Raw genomic sequence first — 24,339 nt, forward strand, 5'->3', positions numbered from 1 at the left:
GTTTCTTCTACCAAAGTATCTATTGATTTCGTACATCTTACAACAAATTTTGAATACAGATCAAATAGTATAATATATATTCTACTTTATCGATAATGTTGGGTGCAAGTCGTTTGTTGTCCTTTATACCATTGTTTTTTTTATTTGGGTATGTTTTTACAGTATCTCTAATAGATTAGATGAATTTCAATTCAATGCATCTTGTATTCAACTATGGCAATTAAATAACATTGAACTCATTACTAATTTTTTTTTTCTCTTAAACAATAGTTCTGGCTTACTAGTTTTTTTTGTATTATTGAATGGTGCTTCCAATTCATCTATCTTGGGGGACTTCTATTGGATTCAGGCTGACACCTCCACGATTTCAACAGCTCCTCATGATATAACTAGGTGGACAAATTACAGATCCTGTGGTGTTTCTAATGGAAGGAACTATGATTGCACTGGCTCCTCAGCTGCTTATCCATTTTCTCCACAAGATAACTTCAACACGAGAGATGGAGTTCCATCAAGTTTCATAAATAACCGAAGTGTTTTTTACCATTTGTCGAAATTTGCGTGGGCAGCCTTTTTAATTGGTTTGTTTTTTATTTTGCTTGCAATTGCACTTACTACATTAACGTTGTGTTGTGGCACTTCTTTCCTCACAACAGCCTCAAGTGGTATATTATTTTTGGCTCTTTTATTTATCACTGCAGGTGCCTCTTGTATGACTGCTGTGTTAGTTAAGGGAAGGGATGCTTTCAGAGACTCGGATTTGAGTGTTTCTATTTCCACCAAGATGATGGCCTTTGCTTGGGTTCCAGTATTTTTATTATTAGTTTCATTTTTAATGATGTTTTGTTTGGGTTTTATTGCAAAGTCAAAAAAAAGTAAAAAAACTGATCGAGAAAGTGGATACAGAAAAAATAGCTATTCTTCTTCTGATAGTGATTTTGCTCATAGAAACCGTAACAATAATCGTGGTTTTGGTGGTTATCCTAGACACGAACCATTTGGTCCAAGCTACAATGCTAACAGACAATCCAGATATGATAACGACAGTGATTTGGATCCAGGTTCAACAAATCATCAAAATAGTGCATTGAGAAAAATCAATTTTTTCAAAAACAAAAACCAGCAGAATCCTCCTACAGATCCACAAAACGTTGATCGTACTTATAATCCTGCTGCACCTCCATTACCTCCAACTGCCAACATTGGACACACCACCAACCCCAATCTTGATACCACTACAGGTCCTAGTAATCCTGTCAACTCCGAACCAGGGTTTAGAAGCCATGTTCCAGGAATTAGCACTGCTGCTAATAACAATCCTCAACTTACTACAAGTGCTAACCCATAGAATTAATGCATGTTATTTGAATGCTTAGTGGGAAAAGTAAATTATAGAGGACAATTATGGAGGAAATCTTTTTTTCTTAATATTTTTATTTTACATTTTTTGAATCAATTAAAACCAAATTGAATTTTTTCTTATACCCTTTGTGATGTGTGATACCCTTTCCTTTTCTGGATTTTTTCTTTTGTTATTATTTGCTTAACTTTATTCTTTTTTTTTTGTTGCTTTGTTTGTTTGTTTCTTTTTTTTTTATTCTATTATTCCAATAACCAGTTAATCAAGCCTATCAATACAAATGACCTTTTTAAATGATATTTAATATACTTAAAAAGAAAAAAGAAATTTCATTGAAATTTCATTGAAATTTTCAAAATTGTAAACATTAAACAAAAAATACAAATAATCTATACAAGAAATGTCTTGAAAAAATTTATTCCATTGAATAGAAAATTACATTAAGATTTTTTTGGGCATTATCATAATATTAACAAAAACATAAATCTGAAGAATATATAAAGTATATGAGTTATATAGCGAATGAAATAAATAAAATAAAAAAAAACTATGTTTTAATTGAATGCTGAATAAGTTAGTAAAATAAAACATTAGATGAAAAGATGGTAAAAAAAAAAGAAAACAGAATAAAGAATGAATAAAACATAAGCAATTGTTCGTTCGTATATCGTAACAAGAAAATTAAATTGGTATATAGTGAGAATTTAAAGATGATAGAGGAGAATCACCAAAATAATATAAATCTGGAAATTTTTTAGATAAAAATTTGATATTCTTCTGGTCAATTTCAATTTGTTTTTTATCTGGAGATAATAAATTTTGATTTAGAGAACTGGTTAAGGTATTAAGATTAACAGATGACAAATCGTTAAGATAGCTATAACTATTATTATAATCAGTTGAGTAGTATTCATTCATATAGTTATAGTTATTAAAATCACTTAAATAGCTGCTAATGTAGGAATTATTTAAATTTGATAAACTTGTAGAAGAAGAATAATTTGAGTTATAATTTGAAGCTAAAGAGTTGTTCATGGAGAATTTTAAAGGGATATCTAATTTAATTAGGTTTTTATTATTTTTAATTAAAGATTTAAAAATGTTTGAATTTAAGGAGATTTTGTAGTTTTTTTTGTTAAAGGATAGTTTGATATTTTGGAGGTTTTTTTGGACCGATATAATTTTTGATACAATGAAATCTACAGATTTTGAAGAATGAATTTCATTGACTAAATTTTCAATTGAACTTGACTTTGACTTTGACTTTGACTTTGAGTTCTTTTGTAGATGATCATGATCATAAGGAACAAAATATTCATCATTATTATAGATTGGTAAATTAACTAATTCTATTGAGGATAAATTGTTAAAGTAGATTAGATCTTTTAAATGTTTTTTGAAACAAATGCAGTTCTTGTCATCACAGAAGGTGAATTTAACAGTATTTAGTGATCTTTCATTGAATAAATGATTTAAATTTTTGAAATTCAAATCGAGAGGATAATAATTTAAATTAGTAGCAGAGGCTGTATTTGAATCTGAAGAAGATACTAAATTCTTCAATAAGAGAGTTTCATCGTTGTTGATAGTATCCTGAGGGTCATTTAAGTTGTTGATAGCGTTGTAACTGTTAAGATAGATATTATAGTTATTATAGCTATTATAGCTATTATAATCGACTGAAGTGAAATCAAAAGAATTAGATAGATCAAAATTGTATTGATTTAACAAATTATGATTTAGAGTTAATGAGGAGACATTTAATTTTAGATTGTTGATATCATTTTTAAATAAAAGAAAATCTTCGACGTGTAATTGATTAAAGATGTATAAAGGAGAAGAATTAAATGTTAATTTTTGATAATTATTATGATTGTATGGATTATAAATAGTTTGGTTAAATAGATTTAATAGATTTAATTTATCATTTTCATTTAAAATATTTGAAGAAAGTAAATTTGCGTTAAAATTGGATAATTTTAGATTATTATTATTGCTGTTATTTAATATTAGTTGATTGATCTTATTAATCAATTGATTTGAATCATTTAAAGCCAAATTAATATTGTTTGGTAATTTATAATCCAAATTAGTCAAGTTGGGGCAATTAATTAATAAGTGATTTGATAATTTAATTTTCAAATCATTCAAGGCCTGATTGCTAATCAAGAAATTTAAATGGTTTGATCTGAAATATAATGAATCAATATAGTGTAATAAAAAATTATTATTTGACAACGTGGATAGCAACGTATTTATTCTGTTGGTTTGGTATTGTAGTTCGTCGTTGATTTCAATATCAGTGAGATCAGAATGTACGTAGCTTTCTTGATGAGAAGATATTTGTTTTAGAATAGTTGGTGAGGGCCTTATAACGATTTGGTGATATAAATGTTTATTTGAGACATAGTTGAATTTTTTACAAGTTAAAGATAAGTGGAACAAGTCGTTTGAATCCCCCTGAAGATTCGAGGAGATAATCTCCAATATTTCAGTTGGTAAGACTTCTATTATTGAGGTGAGCATTGTTATTTGTAGGGCTTCTAGGGCAAAGATTCACAGGATCAGGATAGATAGGTAAAAGAGAGATAAAGAAGATAAAAAACAGAATGAAAAGTTTCAAAGAATCTGACACTCTCCAGCTATTTATACTTTTTCCACAGAGTGCTAAACGAATAAAATCCACCAGAATAAAATCTGGGGAAGCAATGCACCCCACTGCATAGCCTGCAGACAGCCGGCAGCCCACCTGAAAACCGCTCGTTTTCGGTTCTGGAGTCGGGCTCCACTTTATGCGCGTGACAATAGTCCAGAAGCGGGACAGCTAGGTGCGACACAAGGGAGTTTAGCTGCAGTTTTCCGAAAGAAGCCCCGTGCTGACGGGAGGATACTCTGGATATTTCAGCAGCCGCTTGCGACGCAGCCCAGCCGGAACAGAACGCTTGGGGGTGCAGCAAGCATGTAGCCATTGGCCCCAGAATCTAGGAGAAGAAATTGCCTCATTGGGACAGCGTCATGGCTCTCGCATGAGTTGACGGGTCTTAAATAAGGCCAAATAGAGACTCACGCACAGAACTGTGATGTGATTGGCTGGTTTTGTGAGAGACGTTTCTTTGAAGTGGTCCTCATCTGGAAAACAATAAAACAAGACCTTCCCAATGCGGAAGATTGCTGTGAGAACAACGTCATGATTATGCTGTGTTCAATAGCCAAAAAAGGCAGTTTGCTCAATACTCCTATCCACTTAATAGAACCCAGCAAGTGTATGGTGGGTGCTTATATCCTGAGCTTGTTCTTCCTCCATTACTTCTTTTGCTTGTGCTCGATGGCTACTCTTTACAGACTGAGTGGGTTGTTTTCATGTAGAAATATGGTTATCAAAACCTTCTCCTTTTATAGTTGTAGATAACGGCAAAACAAGAAATCACAAAATGAAAACCAGTGATCCAGAATCCATTCCTAACACAAACATGCTTGTAGAAAGATTAATCACTCTTCTATTCTGTTGGTTCAATCCACTCCGAATCGAAGGTCCTATTAGCATTTTTTAGTATCTGGATTTGTAACTCCCTGTGACATAGAAAAACAGCTCTTAATGGCTATCGGCTTGAGTTTCATCTCTCTGTGAGAATATTTGCTTTAAATCATTAGATTTTTCATGGCAGGATCAAACTCCACTGAAAAAAGAAACTGCCTTTACATTATTTCTTAGCAAATATTATAGACAGCTCATAAACCACGACGATTGCTGCTCATGGGTTTGAAATGGATTATAATCGAGGATTACTGTTTTCATAAACAATTCTCTCCGGTTAGAAACGCAGCTAGTCTCTTTAAAAGTATTTTTTTTCAAAATCAATCATTTATTTTATTCAACACCCATTAACTAAGCAGGTTTCTCATCGCTTTTCATGCTTTACAAACAATCGTCAAACTAACACATCAATTACAAGAACAACTTGACCTTTTAGACCTCTTTAGCACATTATCCTCCCGTGACCTTTTCTGCTCCACAATTGAGGTATCAATGTACTCACATGCAAAGTAATGCATATACCATTACAGCATTTGTTGATATTTTTTTTCTCTTCTTTCTTATCTTCTTTTTATCCTTAGATCTTCAATCATCTAATCATCTCTAATCATCTCTAATCATCTCTAATCATCTCTAATGAATGATTCAAATTTTTCAGACTCTCTATCAATAAGTCTATCCGATAACGACAATAGCAACGGTGGAAATCTTTCCAATCTACCTGATTTAAATTCCACCTTATCAAATTTCATAAAATCTGATAACAATTCAATTTTCAATTCTTTGAACCCTGATTCAATTTTAAAAAATTCTTCTTTGTTTAATAAACAAAAAAAAAATTTCAATTCTATAAATAATTTAAAGTCTTATAAAAAATTAAGTAAAAATTATAAAAATTTAAAAAAAATTAATGCTCTTTTAAAAAATTATTTATCCAACCAAAATGATAATCAAAATGATAATCAAAATGGTAGTCAAAATGATAATGATAAACTACAATTGGAATTAATTTCATTATTAATTCTATCAAATAATAATAATAAAAATTTAAAAAAGTACAACATTAATATAGAAAATGACAATGATAATAACATCGATGATGAAGTTGATGATAACTCAATTAATACAATTTCTAATGAATCGGAAACTGAGAATCAGCACTTGAATCAATTAATTGAAATAAACGACAATTTAAACCAAGATTTGAATAAAAAAATTAATTTTTATTCAAATATTATCTCAATCCCTTCATTAAATGATTGGAACTTAAGATTTGCTTATCTAAATAAATTCATTCCTCTATTTAAAATTAATATAATATCAATCAACAAAAATAACAAAAACAACAACAGTTCACTAATCAAAATATCTTACAATCTAATATTAACTTATATTTTCAATTTTAACTTTACTATATCATTTAATACTTTTAATAATAAGCTAATTAATTTACTATTAAATAACTTAAATTACAACAACCATCTATCTAAAATCGAATTATTTCCATTAATAACTCACTTTTTTGAAATTGATAATAAAAATTCAAAAGAAAATTTAAACAGTCCCAATTACATTTTAATTCAAAATGATATCAATAATTTCATGGACTTTTTCAATCACTTAAATTCCTATTCTCTTTTATTACTAAAAAGATTATCTTTTTTCTTAAAAATTTACAATTACTTGATAACTAAAGATTTATTGTATTTAAAAGATTTAAATAATTTATACTTCAATTTGTTTTTTATCAATAAGATTTTAAATTTAATTGACGCAAATAAGAACAAGAATAATAAAGATATTTCAACTGATGAAAAAATAGAATTTATTAATTCAATACTATTGGAAATTAAATCTTTATTAAATGAAGCTGATTTCCTAAATTTGAATAATTCAAACCCAAATAAAAGATTAATATTTGCTTTATTTAAATTTTTCAAAAATTTAAACCATATTAATATTGGAAATAATCATTCAAATTATGATTTAATAATAAATTGGTCAATCATTTTCAATTTTAGTGATAATAAAGGTAATCTGAATGATTATAATCTTTTAGATTCTATATTAGTTGATAATAATTTTGATGATTATGACAATGAGAAAATATTAAGATTCAATGAGCCAGTTAATAAAATTGAATGTTACATTGACTTTAAATCAAGCAAATTAAATGAAACTCCTAAAGAATATGAAAATATAAATAGTTTATTGAGAAAATTAATAACTAAAGAGGGGACTTTCAATGGAACTGTCATTCTAATTAATAATTTTTTCAACATAGGAAAATAGAAATTAATTAAATTAAACGAATTAATTTTACAAGTATCTAATAGAATATTATCTGAAATCATTAAGATAAACCTCAAAATCGATTTACAATCATGAACTTAACAACAAATTCTCTTACTATGGGATTATGGAAGAGGTTAGTTTTAGGCATATATCTGTGAGCGTGGGGATTTCTTTTCGTTAAAGTTTTATAAAAGTGGAATAAATTGGAATAAATGGATATAATTGTATTGTTTATTTTTTATTTATTGTTTATTATGAATCGTTTATTATTTATTAATATTAATATTTATTATTTGTTAAATTGCTATGAATGATAAATTATAATTTTGAAATTTCATGCTTAAAATGGGAAAGTTACCCTCTTTGTGGGACCAATAACAGGTTATATGACGTTTAAAGACAATTCGGGACAAGAATATATTCAAATGAATGGTAGTGAGATAGATTAACAAGTAAACAACTAACAGAAGCAAACGAAAAGAACAGCTATGGGGTTAAAGACTGGGACTAAGACTGAGACTTGTATCACTGTTATTGGATCGTTGAATTATGATTTGGTGACTTATACATCCGTTTTTCCTAAAGTTGGAGAGACAATTGAGTCTAATGATTTTGAGCCTCATATTGGTGGGAAGGGATTGAACGAATCCATTTCAATATCCAAATTGCTAACTAAATCAGATGATGGCAAAGATAATTATGGAAATGAGAATGTTAGTTTAAGATTGATTGGGTGTGTTGCTGATGATACCTTTGGTAAGGAGATTTTAGGCTATTTGAAGACTTTTAATCTTAATTATGAGTATGTGAAAATTTTTAAAAACAACAATGTTAAGGGCGATGAAATAATCAAATATAAGACACCCGTTGCAGTGATATTGGTTGAGGATAATATTGGTGAAAATAGGATCCTATTTTATCCTGGAACGAATAATTATTTAAAATTTGATAATGAATATTTAAACGAATTGTTTTTGAACGGAAATGGGAAGAGTAAAAAAAATTTGATAGTAATACAAAATGAAATTCCCGATTTTATTAATGTGATTAATTGGGCTGACTCTAATAGAAAAAATGAAGATTATGAGAATGGATATAATAATTATCAAGTTTGTTATAATCCTTCGCCATTTAAGGAGATTAACGATTTAAAATTTTGGAAGAAAATTGATTTGTTAATTATGAATGAAATTGAGTCAATAAATCTATTTAATTTGATAATTACTATTGATTCTAATTTATCAGAAGATCATAAACAAGAGTTGATAAATCAATTCAATCAAAATGAAGCCAATGGAAATGATAAATTGAAACTTTGTGACTACAAAAAGTTGTCAAATTTTTTATTTGATTACATTAATAATTCTGAGGGCTCCTTAAGTTGTTTGATTGTAACTTTAGGATCAGTTGGATCGATTATAAATTTCATTGATAATGAGAAAAAACAACTTTTTCTAAAATCCATGAGTCTTGCAAGAGAAAAAATTGTTGATACAACTGGAGCCGGCGATACGTTTTTCGGTGCCATAATATCCCAGATTACATTAAATGAGAATTTCCAGAACAATAAGAAATTGAACACAAGCGACTACAAAAAATTGGCCAGGTTCGCGACGCTTGCCTCATCGTTAACAATACAGAGAAAAGGAGCATCGGAAAGCATGCCCGGTCTCGAAGAAGTTCAAAGCCATCTTGGCTCGGCCGTCTTTGCAGCATTCAAAACTTCCGAACACGTCGAATAGATGAGTGTCCACTGCATCATTTGCGGCAGAGCTACTCCGGAACAATATCTTTACAACGATAGAACCACGTCGACGGAACCCGTATCCACAGCTTCGGCGGCAAGTGTTCGTAGATAACCGCCCTACCTGCTGTGGTCACGGGACAAAATTGGTCCGGCCCTGGGCGGAATTTGCCCAGAAAGCGCTGGGCATTTTTGCTCGGTGGAAGGAAAAGGTGGGAGAAGAAGCAGAAGAAGGATGGGAGACAAAACACAGCCATATACATTCTTATAATACCTATATAATACCCATATAATACCCATATAGACTCACATAGTGTCATCTTATAGCTCAGCTCTGAGGAATATTCATCCATTGACACACTACAGCTCAGTAGCTCACCACCCCAGATCTGAATTATGTCGAGCTTGTATTTCACTTTCTAACCATGTCCCAGCCTGATAACAACCATAAGCACCAGCTCAGTAATCTTCTTGATACAGGTGACAACAACAGCCAACTCCAATTAAGTATCCAAGGAAATGCTCAGATCAAGAGAAGAAGAGTTTCAAAGGCCTGCAACCATTGTCGTCTCAAAAAGATCAAATGTAATGGTGAAAACCCTTGCTCTAGTTGTAAGAAATATAAGATCTTTTGCGACTACAACCTCAACGATAAAAAGAAATCAAATTCAAGATTTTCAACTGTTAAGGCGATTGAAATAATAAATAAAAGACTATCCTTTGTTGAAAATTACTTGCAATTGTTGTTGAATGAAAGAAATTCAAATCCACATCCAAACTTACTTAATCAAAATCAAAACATTTCAAATTTCACTCAACCTAATCAATTTAACAATAATTTGAAAAATGAATTTCAGTATCCAGCTCAATTTCAAAATAATGAAGTTCAAGATCAATTTCAATTTCAAAATCATAACCAAAATCGCACTCAAACTCTAACACAGAATTTTAATCAAAATCTTGCTCAAAATCAAATTCATATCCCAAACCAAAATTTTCAATTAAATTATCAAAATCAACAAACTCATCGTTCTCAATTTGAAAATGAAATCGAAAACGAGACAATGAATGGTAATGAAGAAGAAGAAGGAGAAGAAGAAGGAGAAGATTATGATGAAGATGATGATAATCAAAGCAATAACAACGTCAATAATGATAATGATAACGGCAATAATAAAGGTAATAATAACAGTAATGAAAAAGATAATAACAATCACAATAACAATTGTAATGATAACAAGGATAACAATCATAAGGATGATAATAATAATGATAACAATAATAACAATAATAACAATAATAACAATAATCACGATAATCACAATCACAATAATGATCAAATTGAAAATCAAAATTTAACCACAAGTAATAAAAATATTGAAAATAACAGTCAATCTGTACTATTAGAAAATAATAATATAATATCAAACGATAATTTATCTAATAATGAAAACAGTGAAAAATTAACAGAAAAACCTTACTTATTCATTACTTGTCCATATGATGATGATTTTAAAAGCAATAAACAAATTTCATCTGATAACCAAAAAACAAATAATTCAAAAACTGATAAAATTATTAACAAAGATAACCCAATTCAAAATCCCAATAATAATCAATCTTCAATTCAAATTAAAAAGGAAAAAAATCCGAAAAATATAGAAAATAACGAAAATTCAAGTAAAAAAGTCCAATTGGACATAAGTAATCGAATAAATATTGTTTATTATGGTCCCCATACAACCTTTTCTGTTTTTTCTCCTAGAGGTTTAGAATGGATTCAAAAAAGACTTTTAAGTAAAAATATTCAAAACAATAATACAAATTTTGTTAATACTACTAATAACACTAACATAAATAACAACAATGACTATTTAGCATTATCAAAACCTTTAAAAATGTTAAACTCTTATATCCATGATATTATGATAATGCACTCAAAAGTTTGGGTAGATCCTTTAACTGTTAAAAATTTAACTTCAATTCAAAATAATAACCAATATTTATATTTATTAGATGTGGCTTTTTTGTTTAAATACCCATTTCACATTTTTTCTAAATTTGAAGTTTATCAAATTTTTCAAAATTATTTTAATTCAATTGATAATATTACTAATAAAACCAATACCAATACTAGTACCAATACCACCACTACTAATAATAATAATCATAGTTTACTAAGTTATTCAGATTTTTTAATAATGAATATTTTTATTCTTATCGGCTGTTCCATTGTATTAGAATTACCAAAAAATCATCCTAAATCAATAAGCTTTAAAAAAAAGTATAATATTACAACCATTGATCGATCAAAAATTAAAAAATTACTTGAAAATCATTATACAAATGCCATTTTCTTTTTTCAAAGAATTTCAATCATTGGTGATGGTTTAAAAGCTATAAAAGGAATAATTTTATTAATTTTTTTTTCTGAAACAACTTTGATACCGAAAACTAATAATATGCTATTATCAACTGCTTTGAGATTAGCACAAGAAATCGGCTTACATCGAAAGGAATCCTTTTTTGGATTAAGTAACAAAGAAATCATTAACAGAAAAAAAGTTTGGTTTGTATTATACTATCTAGATAAAGATTATTCAATAAAACTCGGCAGACCTCAATTGATCAATGATAACGATGTTACTTCGATGGAACATTCAGATTTAAAAGAGATTATTTCTCAAGTTTTTTTCACAAAGAAAAAAAGACAAAAAACTGTCATCAAGAATCTTGATGAAATTTTAAATAAAAGCAAAGAAAAAATTGAGAATAGGGATATAAAGGAAAAAAGAAGCAAAAATTATAATAAATTTGATATTCATGATCTTAATATTGACATTGATAAATTAGCTCAATTAGATCATGAAAGTTTTGCGTTAGTTACTAGCTATTATTCTGTAACTTTATCAAAATTCAGTTCAAAGGCTTACGATAAATTATTTGCTGCAAAAGCATTAATAAATAAATCTATCATTGACATATTAAATACAATTCAATCATTGGACGAAGATTTAGAAAAATGGAAAAACAGTGTTTTAAACGTTTTCCTTGATAATTTTGTATTAGGAACTGATGATTGTAATAGTGAAAAGGATCCATTATTGCATTATGGTGATAAAAATGAGGAATACTTATTTAATGAAAAATATTTTGAATCGTCAGCATTAAGATTTTCATATTTTTTTCATTTATTAGCAATTCATAGAATGGCATTTAAAATACCATGGAATGCATTAATGAACTCATCGATTAATCAAAATAAATCTGAAAAGGATGTATTATATTTACAAAGAAAATCAATGTTAAAATGTTTAAATGCAGCTAGAGAGATATTAAGAATGTCGAACCAATTTTTATTTTTAAAAGAGACTATTCAACAATTCATAAACTGGTTATTATTTTATCCAATAGTTTCGTTTATCACTTTGTTTAGTTGTATAATCCAAATACCCAATTTAAGGACAATTGAAGAGGATATAATGTTATTAATGGAGTCAGCAGAGAAATTTATGAAGAAGTTTAATAAAGTCAATGAAAATATGACAGATAAACATCGACTAATTAGAGTTGTAATAAGACAGTTGATTAGAATTGTTATAAAAGTTTATGAGAATAATCATGGATCAATAAAAGAGTCAAATGAAAAATTTCAAACGAGTATAAAACAATATTTTAAGATTGAAAAGGAATACGATAAGGATTTAATAATAGATGATGCTAGTAATCTATTGTTTGATATTAATGAAGGCGAAAACTCGAAAAAAGATAGTGATTGTCAAATTAAAGATAATGGAAAAGATAAGCATCATGAAAAGAACAAAAAACAGAAACAGTTAGAAAGCAAAGTAAATGACAATAATGATAATAATGATGGTGATAATACTAATAACAGTGGCAATGATATTAAGAATCGAAATACAAAAAATACAAATCAACTGGAAGAAATAATTGATGATGATAGTAACTTAGTAAATGCAGACACATTTAACTTTTTAAGTAGCACTAATTTTTTAAATCCGGGTGATAATAATATGGCAAACAATCTTACTATAAACAATAATGGAATGAACAATAGTATGCCATTTTATGATAGTTTAAATAATATGAATAAAATTTCAAACTATAGCAATTTTTCGAATCTTCCAAATTTAAATGATGGATTATACCAAAAACAAATTATGAATATTAATGGAAACGGAAATGGAAATGGAAATGGGAATAGGAATGAAAATGATAATAATAACAATAATAGTAATGGTAATGGGCAATTTACCCAATCAATGGAACAAAATAATTTTAATAATTTTAACAATTTTAGCAATAATTTTCATAATAATTTTAGTAATAATTTTAACAATTTTAGTAATGGGTTTAGTAATAATCTTAACATGAATATGAATATGAACATGAATAGAATCAATGCTGTTGATAATGTGAATAAGAAAGGGTTATTTTCGGATAATAGTTTGCCACCAATTACTAATTTACTACATCGATTATATGGCGATATAGGATTACTGAATGGAGATAATTCTACAAATTTAATGAATATTGGTAGTAATATTGGAAATAATGTTGGTAATAATTTTAATAATAATTTTAATAATAATAGTTATAACAATAGTAGCACTAATTTAAGTGGAAATGAGTTTAATAGAAATGATCAAATACTATTTAATAGTATGGAGTATCCTAATGTTCAATCTATTTATGAGACGATGTTTAATTTACCAGGGTTTTATACACCTGGGAGTAATGATGATAGTGGTAATATTTATGGAGATATAAACTTAGATTTTGATTTAGAAGATGCAATGAATATTTAATGAAAAAGAAAAGATAAAAACGAGAAAATCAGAAAATCGGAAAATCGGTAATTATTTTATTTTATTTATTTTTTTCATCTTTTTTATTTCTATTATCTTTATCATTATTTTTCAAGAATTGAGATAATAGTATGCCACCAATTGCAGTTGCACCAACACCAATGGCTATTTTTTCTTTATTTTGGACTAAACTGTCGATGAAATTAAAATCCTGATCTTTTGTTTGTGGGGAGCTGGATTTTTGATTGAATTCTTGGTTGTCTGTTAGTGGCAAGGTTCTTGTTGACCTTCCAGATGCGTCGTGAACAAAATAATATTCTGTTGAACGAGAAGAGCAAAAACAGCAAGCATAGTTACATTGCAAGAGAGGTTAGTGGATATGTTAATTGAAAATGGAAAGAACATGTTGAATAAAGGATACCTTTAGAGCGACTATCCCATTTGGCAGTGTAACCTTCAGGGACAGGGGGAGAAAGTGGCTTTGTTCCCATGATTGGAAATAAAGAATAGAAGAAAGCGAGGAATACGAGGTGTAGTAGACGTGAGCAGTGTCTTCGTCTAGCTCCTTATCTGTTATCTTTTATCTTTCCTGCTGCTTTTGCTGCCTTGACTCGAGTCTCTCTTGTTCTCCAAGCGGGCGCCCAAAGGAGAAAGCTGATGCGCTGGCCGAAATAAAACCGAGGGTACACCCTCGAAACACAGCAGATGCCCAGCGGGATAAAGCTTTTCCGGCTCAGCTTCCGTGCAATGCCTGTCGAGCACCCGCATGTTCAGACAGCACCAGCTGGACTGCTGACAAATCAGAACACAAGAAGACAAGAGCTTGGCTGCGTCAACGGCGATGCATGTTCTGAAAACACGGAACCAAGCGCGACTCTGAGCATGGTCACGGGCCACGGAAGATACAGCACCTCAGAAACCATTTGACGTTTGAAGAAGACAGCAGAAGTACCTTCCAAGGCTACAGTAAGTCACCAGTACTGTGGACAATAACCACACTGGTGGAAGTGCACCGTGCCGGTGGAAGCGGCTAACGGAAAGTGGCGGCTCGGAAAGCGGCTTTTTTCCGCCGGGCTCGTATTTCGAGCGATGGATTTGAAATCGGGAAAGTGCACCTAAAATTTTTTCATAGATGGAGCTGGGAGCTGATGGCCAACGACTTTGAAGCCTGAACTGCCTGATTTGTTAACAACAGTGCTTCCTTGTCCTCGCCAGCAGAGTCCCATCAACACCAGCAGAGCCACCACCAGCGCCTCTTCCATTGCTGTTCCACCAGAGAAGCAGACTTTCGGTTGCCTGCTAGATATTTCTGTCGCTTTGCTGCTTATTCAATGCCCATTTCTACCACTACAACCACTTTTGTCAAACAAGGTTTCTTCAATTATCAGTCAATTTGGCATAAAATACAACCCAAAGAATACTCTGTTTCAACACACTCCAGTACAACTCGATAGACCCAACACAGCCCAAGCTCTATTTGTTTAATCGTTGAAAGGCCCTGCTTTTATTTCTAATCAGCGACCCATTTCCTACAGTTGCTCCTCCCTTTACCCTTATCCTGTGGTTATTCGAATTTCTTGACCAGTTTTGAACAAGTTGTTATTATTCACCCGAGCTGATTTGTCCACTAATTTACTTTATTTCTGCTGTTACTAATATCGCCACCATTATTAGTATCATTATTACCATTATCATTACCATTATCATTATCATCTAGCCGTTTACTTCCGCTTGTTTATTCTCAAAATGCAATCCGGTTATAACAACTTGAATAACTCAAAAAGTTCTTTAAATAGAATTTCTGAAAATATATTAACCAACAATGATGACAACAATAATATCGATAATGGCTCCAAAAACATAAATCTAAAATTTCTCAACAACTCAATCCCAACCTTAAATTCCCAACCACTGTTGAAATATAACACCTTGCTATCTCAATCAAGATCCCAATCTCAGCTCTCTTCTCCAATTCAGCTCACTCCAATTTCCACACAATCACAATCACAATCACAATCTCAATCACAATCACTATCCCAAAAACATTCTCAACCTCAACCTCAACCAAAAAGACGTAGAATAGCAAAAGCTTGTGACTACTGCAGAAAGAAAAAAGTCAAATGTAATGGTTGTGCCCCTTGTCAAAGCTGTATAGATGCAAACCAAACTTGCGCTTACACTCATGTTCAAAAAAAAAGAACCCCTTCAAATAGACCCTCCAATGCCAAAACAATAAAGGATTTAGAAGGCAGATTGGGCAAGATGGAAGAATTAATGGAATTACTAGTCTACAAAATCGATGCAAATTTAAATAAAAACATCAAAAATAAAAACATAAAACAAACTTCTAGAAGTAATTCTAGAAATAAACTCAAAAGCTCAAACATAATAAACAAAGACAAACACAAAATCAACAACAAAATCATTAAAAACAAAAAACTAAATAGATCCAGAAATTCTTCTATAAATAAAAATCTCGAAAACAATTGCGAAACTGATAATCATCATGAAAACGACATAGATATAGATATGAACATCGACATTGATTCAGAACCAGAAAGCTACAACCAAGATGATGACTATTATAATGATAATGATGACGATGACGATGAAGATGACGACGAAGATGATGACGACGACGAAGATGATAATGATGATGACAGTGACAACGATAGTGACAATGACCTTAGTAACGATAACGATAACGATAACAATCCTGAAAACCAATCGAAAGATAATGCCCAACAGTATACACAACTTGAAAGGCTAAAATCTGACAAAAAAACACCCTTGGAACCCATTAATACCATTAATGATAATACCCGTAATGAACAAAATCTTTCTCTTTCACTTGTCACCTCTCAATCCAAAGATAAATCCAATTCCTCATCATTCTATCATGATATAAGCACTTTCCAAGAAGATAATCCTGTATCAATGGAAAGATCTAATAATGATAATCTACCCAAAAAACCTTACCTATTGTTATCAAATGGTTCAGATCATAATAACCCCAAACATGATTTTTATATAGGACCAAACTCCTCTTTTTCAATTTTTAGTCCAAGAGGCTTGCAATGGATCCATAATAAATTATCTACCGATGCTGATCGTCTATTAAGACCCCTAACTTTTCTACATACAAAGATTCACGAAATTACTTCTGGTCAATCGAGAAAATGGGTAGAACCAATGAATAAATCAAACTTAACTCCCATACCTTCTAAAGATATCACCTTTTCTCTACTAAATATAATTTTCGAAGTTCATTTCCCCTTTTATATCATTGAAAAGGATGAAGCGAAAGAAATCTATGAATCCTATTACTACAATTTAGATTTAAAGCAAAGTCAAATTAAAAATAAATTCAAAACTAAAAATTCAAAACAAAAAAAAAGAATAACTTATTCAGATTTTTTAATAATGAATATAATTCTCACTATAGCTGCAGGCATAGTCTTGGATGCAAGAGCAGCCCAACAAAATGCTATTCAAAATAACCATAATTCTATCCCCGATACTCCAAATGATGATAAAGATAATCTAGTCTCATTAAATAGCTTCTTTTTACCTCACTTATCAAATGGCGATTTAAAAGAAATTGAAGATAAACATTCCTTAAATGCAATTTATTACTTTCATCGGGTTTCTGTATTGGGTGACGGCTTGAAATCGGTTCAAGCTATTTTATTCTTAATCTTATATAACGAATCTTCTCTATTATCCAAAGTCAACTACATGCTAGTTTCAACTGCTTTAAGACTAGCTCAAGATATTGGTTTGCATAGAAGAGAAACATTTTATGGTTTGTCCGAAAGGGAAGTCTCTAAAAGAAAATCAATTTGGCTCATGTGTTATTTCTTAGATAGAAATATGTGTTTGCGATCAGGTAAACCACCAATTGTAAATGAAATTGATGTCACAACCACTAATCATGAAGATATTTTACTTACTTTGTCTAAAAGATTTAATGAAAAAATTTCAACTGTAACGAAACACAAAGCAGAATTTTTAGAAAAGTTAACTAGTTCAGATATATCAGACTTTACAATTTGCTTTACCTACTGTCTTTGTACTTTATCAAAAATAACTTCAAAGGCTTATGATAGTCTATTTTCTGCAACTGCATTGGTGGGAAAATCTTTAGGGAATATTATGGAAAAAATTCTTGATATATCGGCGGATCTAGATAAATGGAAAGAATCTTTGCCACTTTCTTTCAGACCTGGAAAGGATATTTCTATCTCTTTTAAAAAAAGCAATCCTACAGATAATTCATTAATAATTCAATGTATTATAGATGAAGCTAGATCTCAATTACTACTATTGCACTTTAGCTATTATTTCCATGTTATGATTGTAAATCGAATGGCTTTTAAAGTTCCATGGAATGCAATGATGAATAAAAAACAAGCAAGTCAAGATGATGAAAGACAAAATTCAACAAATTCATATTTAAGATGTTTAGATGCTGCAAGACAAATTCTTAGATTGACTAGATATCTTTCAAAGGGAATGACACATATGGTTAACGTTTGCCTATTTTATCCAATTAGTGCATTTATTACATTGTTTAGTTGCACCATTCAATTTCCTTCATCGCCACATGCAGTTGATGATATATATTTGATGATTGAATATTATGAAAAGTTTTTCTTACATTTTCAAGATGACAGTATTAATATAAGTCACCAATTTGTTGATGTTATTGTTAGTCAATTAATTAAAATTGCGTTAAAAATTTACGAAAATTCAAATAAGTGCAAATTTCAACTAAGTGACAAGATAAAATCATATTTAGATTTGACTGAGGGTCAGGTTGGTCAAATAATAGAGAAACGAATTAGAAATGCTGAATTTAAGGATAGTCTTTCATCAAGTTCTAGGAAGAGATCAAAGGATGCATTAAATAAATTGAATGAGAATAAAAGAAATATAGTTGATAAAGATATAAACACAAATAATACAAATATAAATAATATGAGCAATATAAACAATTTGAATAATTTTCTGGGAAATCCTTTATTTGGAAATCAGTTTTTAAATGTCAACAACCAAGATTTGAATTCTTTGTTAACATCATTTTATTTTGATTCAACTGCATCTGGTGTATATCCTCCAAATTCCTTGGGTATATCAGGATATTCGCCCAATGATAATGTTAATCAAGCTCCAGTAATAAGATGGAATAGCTCTAGTGGAAATAATATGCAAGAATCTATGTCTATGAGTAATCTTCCCAATGGAAATTTTAATAGTCCTAATAATTCCAACAATCAATTTGGCCAGTCAGGTATAAGAAAAACATCATCAACTGCGAATATTATCTCCACACTGAATTCTATTTTCAATGCTTCAAATATCTCAGATTTTGGTTTAACTAATAGTGCAAATTCAATTGGGAATAATTTTCAAAGTTTATTTTCTCAGCAATCAAATAATCCCCAACAGCAACAACAACAGCAGCAACAGCAGCAACAACAGCAACAGCAGCAACAGCAAAGTAATAATTCGATTAATCTTAATAATAGTTTGTTTAACAATAATGTGATTTCCAATGATCATTTATTAAGTAACGAGATGTTTTTAAATACCAATTCTAATATATCATTGGATGATCCATATTTTCTAGGGAATATGGAGTATCAAGATGGATCTATATTATATGAGCCAATGTTTAATCTACCTAATTTTCTTTCTGAGGGAGCAGGTCAGACTCCAGGAAATGTTGCGAGTAATGATATGGATAATAATAATGCTGATAATGCTAATAATAACACTGGGAGCATAATACATATGACACAAACGAATAATAATAGTATTAGTGATAAGAAGAATAAAAATAATAATGGATTTAATATATGAAATTGCTCTTTTAATGATTGAAAATTACGTACTTTTAATTGAATTTTTTTTTTAGAGTTAAGTTTTCAATTTATTTTAAATAACTTTGTTTTTTGATTAAAAATACAAATTGTATATAAATAAGATTAAAAATTTTAACATTGATCACATTAATCAAACTAATCACAAAAATCACATTAATAATACTTATTTTAACGTCAATTATCATGCTAATATATGCTAATATACGTTAATAGATGCTAATACTGCTTTCATTTATCTATTACAAGTTTATTAATGACAAAAATTCCTGTTTTTTTTTCTACTCTTTAGACCATAGTTGATGATTAGAGACTATCAGCTTAAATATGTTGTTTGATTTTTTTTTTCATGGTTTTGCTAAAACAGTTGCTTCTATATTTTTTTATGGTATTACATGAATTTTTTGAGTATCCTTTTAGTTTATGAATAATGTTTTTTTTTGTTTTCAAATGATAGTAGTGCTGGGGAAATAAAGACTACTTTTCCATCTCATGGAAACGGTGCGGTTTCTACAAGTGGGAAGAGCAAGCAACAATTTGTAATTTAAAATTGAAGTTTTTATTCTACTCGTGTTGCTGAAAAATTTATTCATTACAATGCCATTGAGTGCAATTTTAAATGCCCTTCACTGATAGTGTCTGTTCGTTGAAACTTACAAGATGCTAGTAACATTTACAGACTGTTTTTACATTAGCATTTTGTCAATTTCAACGGACACTCGTAAAATAGGTTATCCAGCAATAAATTTCTAAAAACAGGACTATCATATCCGCACCGTTTCCGTCTCACGGAAAGGTGGTCTTTTTATTGCTCGCTTGAAAAGCAAAGAAATGGTCTTTTTATTGTCCTAGCACTAGTAGTCACCTTTTAATTGTAGAAACAGTTTCAATCCAGTAGTGAGGATCATGCAAACTAGCAGGTACAGACATATATGCAAGTGCACATGCGTCTGCTCAATATTGCGCTTGATATTCATTTCAAGAAGAAAATGATGAGCAAAAGGACAAAGAGAAGGAAAAGACATCAGAAAAATGGACAGTGAGGTTATCAATTCCAACCCAACTGTGTACGACGTCAGTGCATTTTCGAAGAGAGACAGTGCTGACGATGCTATCTTGAAACTAGTAACTAACGACATATCACTTACCAACCTCTCCCTTTTCAGTGTTTTTGAATTCACAGAGAATCCTCTGGGTTTGTCTGATTCTGATGATTCAGCTTCGGTTCTATCCTTCGACGACTTGTCATTAAAAGAGGGCAGGAATGATGACGATGGTTTTTATATCAACAACGGTTACAATACTGATGATGAGACAGAAGAAAAGATAGATTCTAAGGATATTTATGACTTAATTGCATCTATTTCTGATCCCGAACATCCTCTTACGTTGGCCCAACTAGCTGTGGTCCAATTGCAAGAAATCCAGGTGATCAATGGAAAAAGTGAAGGTGATATTGCAGAGGTCGTTATTCGTATTACACCCACGATCACCCACTGTTCGCTAGCCACGTTGATTGGATTGGGGATAAGAGTGAGATTAGAAAGGAGTTTACCACCTCAATACCGAATAACGATTTTATTGAAAGAAGGGACTCATCAAAGTGAAAATCAGGTTAATAAGCAGTTGAATGATAAGGAAAGAGTTTGTGCTGCTTGTGAAAACGACCAGTTATTAAAAGTAATATCTAAAATGTTATCAACATGCGTTTGATTAGATGAGTTGGGAGATTTTTCATTTTACACGATGTTTTGGTGTTGAGATTGTATTCTTTATATATGTATATATGTATATATTTATATGTATATATATACCCTAGCAAAAAATGCAAATTAAAATACTGCCTAAAAAAAAAAATGAAATGAAAATGAAATGAAAATGAAATATAAATGAAATAAAAGTGGAAAAATATTATTTAAGGTTAACTAAAACATAAAAATCTAGCATAGTTGATAACTTTCAGCTCCTTGATTTTGGTTAACAGCTTTGAAAGTTAGGAAAGTTGATTCTTCCAAATCGTTCATATGATTATTGTAGAAATTGTAATTGTAGGAATCAAAAAACTTGATAATGTTTAGTTCGCCTGTGGACTTGTTGAGACTTACTAGTAGTTTGAATTTGTCAAAGATTTTTTTTTTATCATTAGTTTTTTCATTTTCATTTTCATTTTCATTTTCATTTTTATTTTCATTTTTATTTTCATTTTCATTTTCATTTTCATTTTCTTGGTCTAGTTCTAGTTCAGAGTTTTGATCAATGAGATAATTAAAAATGGATGGATCGTTTAATATAAACTTGTCATTATGGTTTGAATAATCGGGGTCGATTAAATTTTTTTCATCTAGTTGACTATTTTCGCTATTGATTTGGTATTTTTGATAAAAGTGTTCTTTTGGGTATTTTAGAGATTCTAGAATCATATCTATTTCTTGTTTTGAAATGTTGACGTCATTTATGCCGAAATCAGTGTTTTGATTTCTAAGGAATAGTTGGTTTAGGTTTTCAAATAGGACGTTGTTGTTTATATTCATTTTTGTGGTTGTATCGAAATGACGAATGTCAGACAAGTCCCATTCCATGAAGATGAAATTGTCCAATAGGTATTTTAGACAGTGGTCGCACATTAGACAGAGTAGGAAGTTTTTAAAGAAGGAGATGTTGTTGAAGGGTTTTAGTTTGAACCATTTTTGTAGTTTGACAGTTAGCAAGAAGTTGATTAGTTTTTGTCTTAGTTCATTGGAGTAGTGAATTTCTTTTAGGGATTTTTTTTCCTTGAGGAGTCTTTTGATGTTGATGTTGTGTTCATCGTCTTCATCGCTGATGTCTGAATCGTGGTCCAAGGGGTCGAAGGTTTCAGTATCGGAGGAGATATCAGATTGGATTTGGTACAAGTGGTTGAAGTTTTGGGTTTGTGGGGAGGAGATTGGTGGATGCGGGATGTTGTCTATGACAGATTTTGAGATGGATTTGACGTTTTTTGAGTATTTATCATTTTGAGCGGCCTTGAGATGGTTGGTTTGCATGAGGTCTTTTATTGGAGCGAGGTATCGTAGGTCGTGGTCATTGAAGTCGATGATTTTGATGTTGAAGAGTAGATTTGTTGAGATGTTGTGGTTGGGAATGGTGAGAGGGAGGGAGTCGTTTTCTTGATTGTAGGGGTAGATTGAATCGTAGTAGTCTGAATTGATGAACCAATAGTCGAGAAAGCCAAAGTTTGAGGATAGGGTTGCCGTTTTCAAGTAGGAGTTGATGTTTAGATGTAGGTCGAGGTTGTTTTGGAAGAGGTAGTAGTTTTTGAAGATTTGCTGGTAGATGTGATCGGATGAGGGAAGGAGAGGAGGGTTGAGGTAGTTGTTGAAGAACTTTTGGAAGATGTTTTTGTCGTTTTCAGTGGCAATGAGATTGTAGTCGTTGTTGAAGTTTTCGTTAAAGTTGATTTTAAAGTGGCTTTGGGTGAGGTTGTCGTTAAAGTAGATTGAGGTAAAGATCTGGGAATCGTTGTAAGAGGGGGAATCCGAAGAAGATGAAGAAGATGAAGAAGATGAAGAGGAAGAGGAATTGTTTCTTTTTAGGAGAAAGTCATTGAGTCTGTCGTTGTCATCGATAAGAGTTGGTTTTTTGATGTCGAATTTGTAGAACTCTAGTAGTTTTTTAGGTATTTTGATTTTAGCAAAGTCGTTTGTGGAGTTTATTTGAGAGTAGATGTGGTGTTTGATTTTTAGTAGATTGAGAGAAGTGTTTGAGGAAGATGTGGTGAGTAGATCTAGGTGGTTTAGATGGTAGTATTTGAAGAGGTTGAAGTTGTGTTTGTTGTTATAGATTTCGACGTCAAATAGTTTCTTTAGGGCGACTTCGTTAAGAGGAAGGATCTTTAGGATGATGTTCTGGTCTGGAGAGGAGGGCAGCAAGGTAGTGTCAGCATCGTTGTAAGAGGTTTTGTCGGTGATTTTTTTGTACTTTCGTTTCCTGTTGTTGGAGGATATTTCAAAGGACTTGGTGGTGCCGACAGCGCTGTTGCAGGAGATAACCATGGCGTTTCTGTTGTTGAGCTTTCTCAATTTGAGGTAGTCGTTGTGGAAGGAGTCGTCAGCAGAGGCAGCATCAGTCGTTTGAGGGCTAACGAGAAAGCTGATGAATCTTTTGGAGAAGCATCGATCGAGAGGGTTCTTTCTGAGGACGCAGATGGTGGAGGCGAGGTGGCTGATGTGGACGAGGTAGGGGACGTTCTGGAAGGTGGGATTGTAGCTGTTGCAGGCGGGATGGAAGTCGTTGAGAAGCTGGGCGTTGATCTCTTCGTAGGGCGTGTGGGAGATGAAGGGGTTGGAGAAGAAGCTGCTGGAGGAGCTGAGGAGGCACTTGATCTTGAGGAAGGTGGAGGCGTGCGCCGGCAAGAAGGCCTGGGGACTGTCGTCGCCAGAGGCAGCTGCGTCGAGGCTGTCGTCTGAGTGCTGGGAGGGGGCCATGGTGGCAGAGGAAGCTCACGCAGCACACGCACCACGGCGGACAGCTATATCCCCGCGGCCCAGTCCTTTCTCTCCTTCTCCCCCACCAATGCCCACCAATGGACGCGTACCCGCTGGATCTCGTGGCGTCGTTGGCGCCTTTGGTGGCTCTCCAGGGCTTCGACCCTGCAGATGCTGCTGCTGCTGCTGCTTCCCCTCCTGCTTCTCCTCTTCTTGTCTCTGCTGAAC

The 24,339-nt window shown here is 31.4% G+C and overlaps 9 protein-coding genes across 9 annotated transcripts; 6 read left to right on the forward strand and 3 right to left on the reverse strand.

Annotated features, from left to right (window-relative positions):
- Positions 1-271: 271 nt before the first annotated feature.
- Positions 272-937, forward strand: ASCRUDRAFT_19540 (SUR7/PalI family protein; the record flags this gene model as incomplete). The annotated part of the gene is made up of 1 exon (XM_020189594.1): positions 272-937. A coding segment is annotated over one exon (666 nt), but the record flags the coding sequence as incomplete, so codon positions are not given.
- Positions 938-1,812: 875 nt separating this feature from the next.
- On the reverse strand, positions 1,813-3,944 carry ASCRUDRAFT_78033 (F-box protein). The gene has a single exon (XM_020194109.1). The coding sequence runs from the start codon at positions 3,884-3,886 to the stop codon at positions 2,042-2,044; it is 1,845 nt and encodes a 614-aa protein (XP_020044654.1). The 5' UTR covers positions 3,887-3,944; the 3' UTR covers positions 1,813-2,041.
- Positions 3,945-5,531: 1,587 nt separating this feature from the next.
- ASCRUDRAFT_10378 (uncharacterized protein) lies at positions 5,532-7,187 on the forward strand (the record flags this gene model as incomplete). Its single annotated transcript, XM_020188576.1, has 1 exon — positions 5,532-7,187. The coding sequence occupies one exon, from the start codon at positions 5,532-5,534 to the stop codon at positions 7,185-7,187; it is 1,656 nt and encodes a 551-aa protein (XP_020044655.1).
- A 224-nt stretch (positions 7,188-7,411) lies between these two features.
- RBK1 (putative ribokinase) lies at positions 7,412-9,199 on the forward strand. The gene is made up of 2 exons (XM_020194110.1): positions 7,412-8,796; positions 8,838-9,199. The coding sequence occupies exons 1-2, from the start codon at positions 7,679-7,681 to the stop codon at positions 8,992-8,994; spliced, it is 1,275 nt and encodes a 424-aa protein (XP_020044656.1). The 5' UTR covers positions 7,412-7,678; the 3' UTR covers positions 8,995-9,199.
- ASCRUDRAFT_78035 (uncharacterized protein) lies at positions 9,177-14,083 on the forward strand. Its single transcript, XM_020194111.1, has one exon. It carries the CDS (start codon positions 9,360-9,362, stop codon positions 13,761-13,763), a length of 4,404 nt encoding a protein of 1,467 aa, XP_020044657.1. The 5' UTR covers positions 9,177-9,359; the 3' UTR covers positions 13,764-14,083.
- Positions 13,825-14,254, reverse strand: ASCRUDRAFT_10381 (uncharacterized protein; the record flags this gene model as incomplete). The annotated part of the gene is made up of 2 exons (XM_020188578.1): positions 13,825-14,081; positions 14,185-14,254. The coding sequence occupies 2 exons, from the start codon at positions 14,252-14,254 to the stop codon at positions 13,825-13,827; spliced, it is 327 nt and encodes a 108-aa protein (XP_020044658.1).
- A 1,255-nt stretch (positions 14,255-15,509) lies between these two features.
- Positions 15,510-19,628, forward strand: ASCRUDRAFT_72759 (Zn(II)2Cys6 transcription factor; the record flags this gene model as incomplete). The annotated part of the gene is made up of 2 exons (XM_020192109.1): positions 15,510-19,179; positions 19,396-19,628. The coding sequence occupies 2 exons, from the start codon at positions 15,510-15,512 to the stop codon at positions 19,626-19,628; spliced, it is 3,903 nt and encodes a 1,300-aa protein (XP_020044659.1).
- An 821-nt stretch (positions 19,629-20,449) lies between these two features.
- Positions 20,450-21,549, forward strand: CIA2 (iron-sulfur cluster assembly protein CIA2). The gene has a single exon (XM_020194112.1). It carries the CDS (start codon positions 20,681-20,683, stop codon positions 21,359-21,361), a length of 681 nt encoding a protein of 226 aa, XP_020044660.1. The 5' UTR covers positions 20,450-20,680; the 3' UTR covers positions 21,362-21,549.
- ASCRUDRAFT_122557 (uncharacterized protein) lies at positions 21,475-24,312 on the reverse strand. Its single transcript, XM_020188907.1, has one exon. It carries the CDS (start codon positions 24,109-24,111, stop codon positions 21,589-21,591), a length of 2,523 nt encoding a protein of 840 aa, XP_020044661.1. The 5' UTR covers positions 24,112-24,312; the 3' UTR covers positions 21,475-21,588.
- Between the last annotated feature and the right edge of the window lie 27 nt (positions 24,313-24,339).

The sequence above is a fragment of the Ascoidea rubescens genome, assembly GCF_001661345.1.
Source record: "Ascoidea rubescens DSM 1968 unplaced genomic scaffold ASCRUscaffold_19, whole genome shotgun sequence".
NCBI lineage: Eukaryota > Fungi > Ascomycota > Saccharomycetes > Ascoideales > Ascoideaceae > Ascoidea > Ascoidea rubescens.

What these genes read in the sequence shown, in the direction of transcription:
- ASCRUDRAFT_78033 (XM_020194109.1), bottom strand. Translation starts at nt 3,886, where the DNA reads ATGCTCACCTCAATAATAGAAGTCTTACCAACTGAAATATTGGAGATT.
- ASCRUDRAFT_78035 (XM_020194111.1), top strand. Translation starts at nt 9,360, where the DNA reads ATGTCCCAGCCTGATAACAACCATAAGCACCAGCTCAGTAATCTTCTT.
- ASCRUDRAFT_122557 (XM_020188907.1), bottom strand. Translation starts at nt 24,111, where the DNA reads ATGGCCCCCTCCCAGCACTCAGACGACAGCCTCGACGCAGCTGCCTCT.
- CIA2 (XM_020194112.1), top strand. Translation starts at nt 20,681, where the DNA reads ATGGACAGTGAGGTTATCAATTCCAACCCAACTGTGTACGACGTCAGT.
- RBK1 (XM_020194110.1), top strand. Translation starts at nt 7,679, where the DNA reads ATGGGGTTAAAGACTGGGACTAAGACTGAGACTTGTATCACTGTTATT. An exon ending in GACTACAAAAAATTGGCCAG is followed by an intron (nt 8,797 to 8,837) that starts GTTCGCGACGCT and finishes TACAGAGAAAAG; the next exon opens with GAGCATCGGAAAGCATGCCC.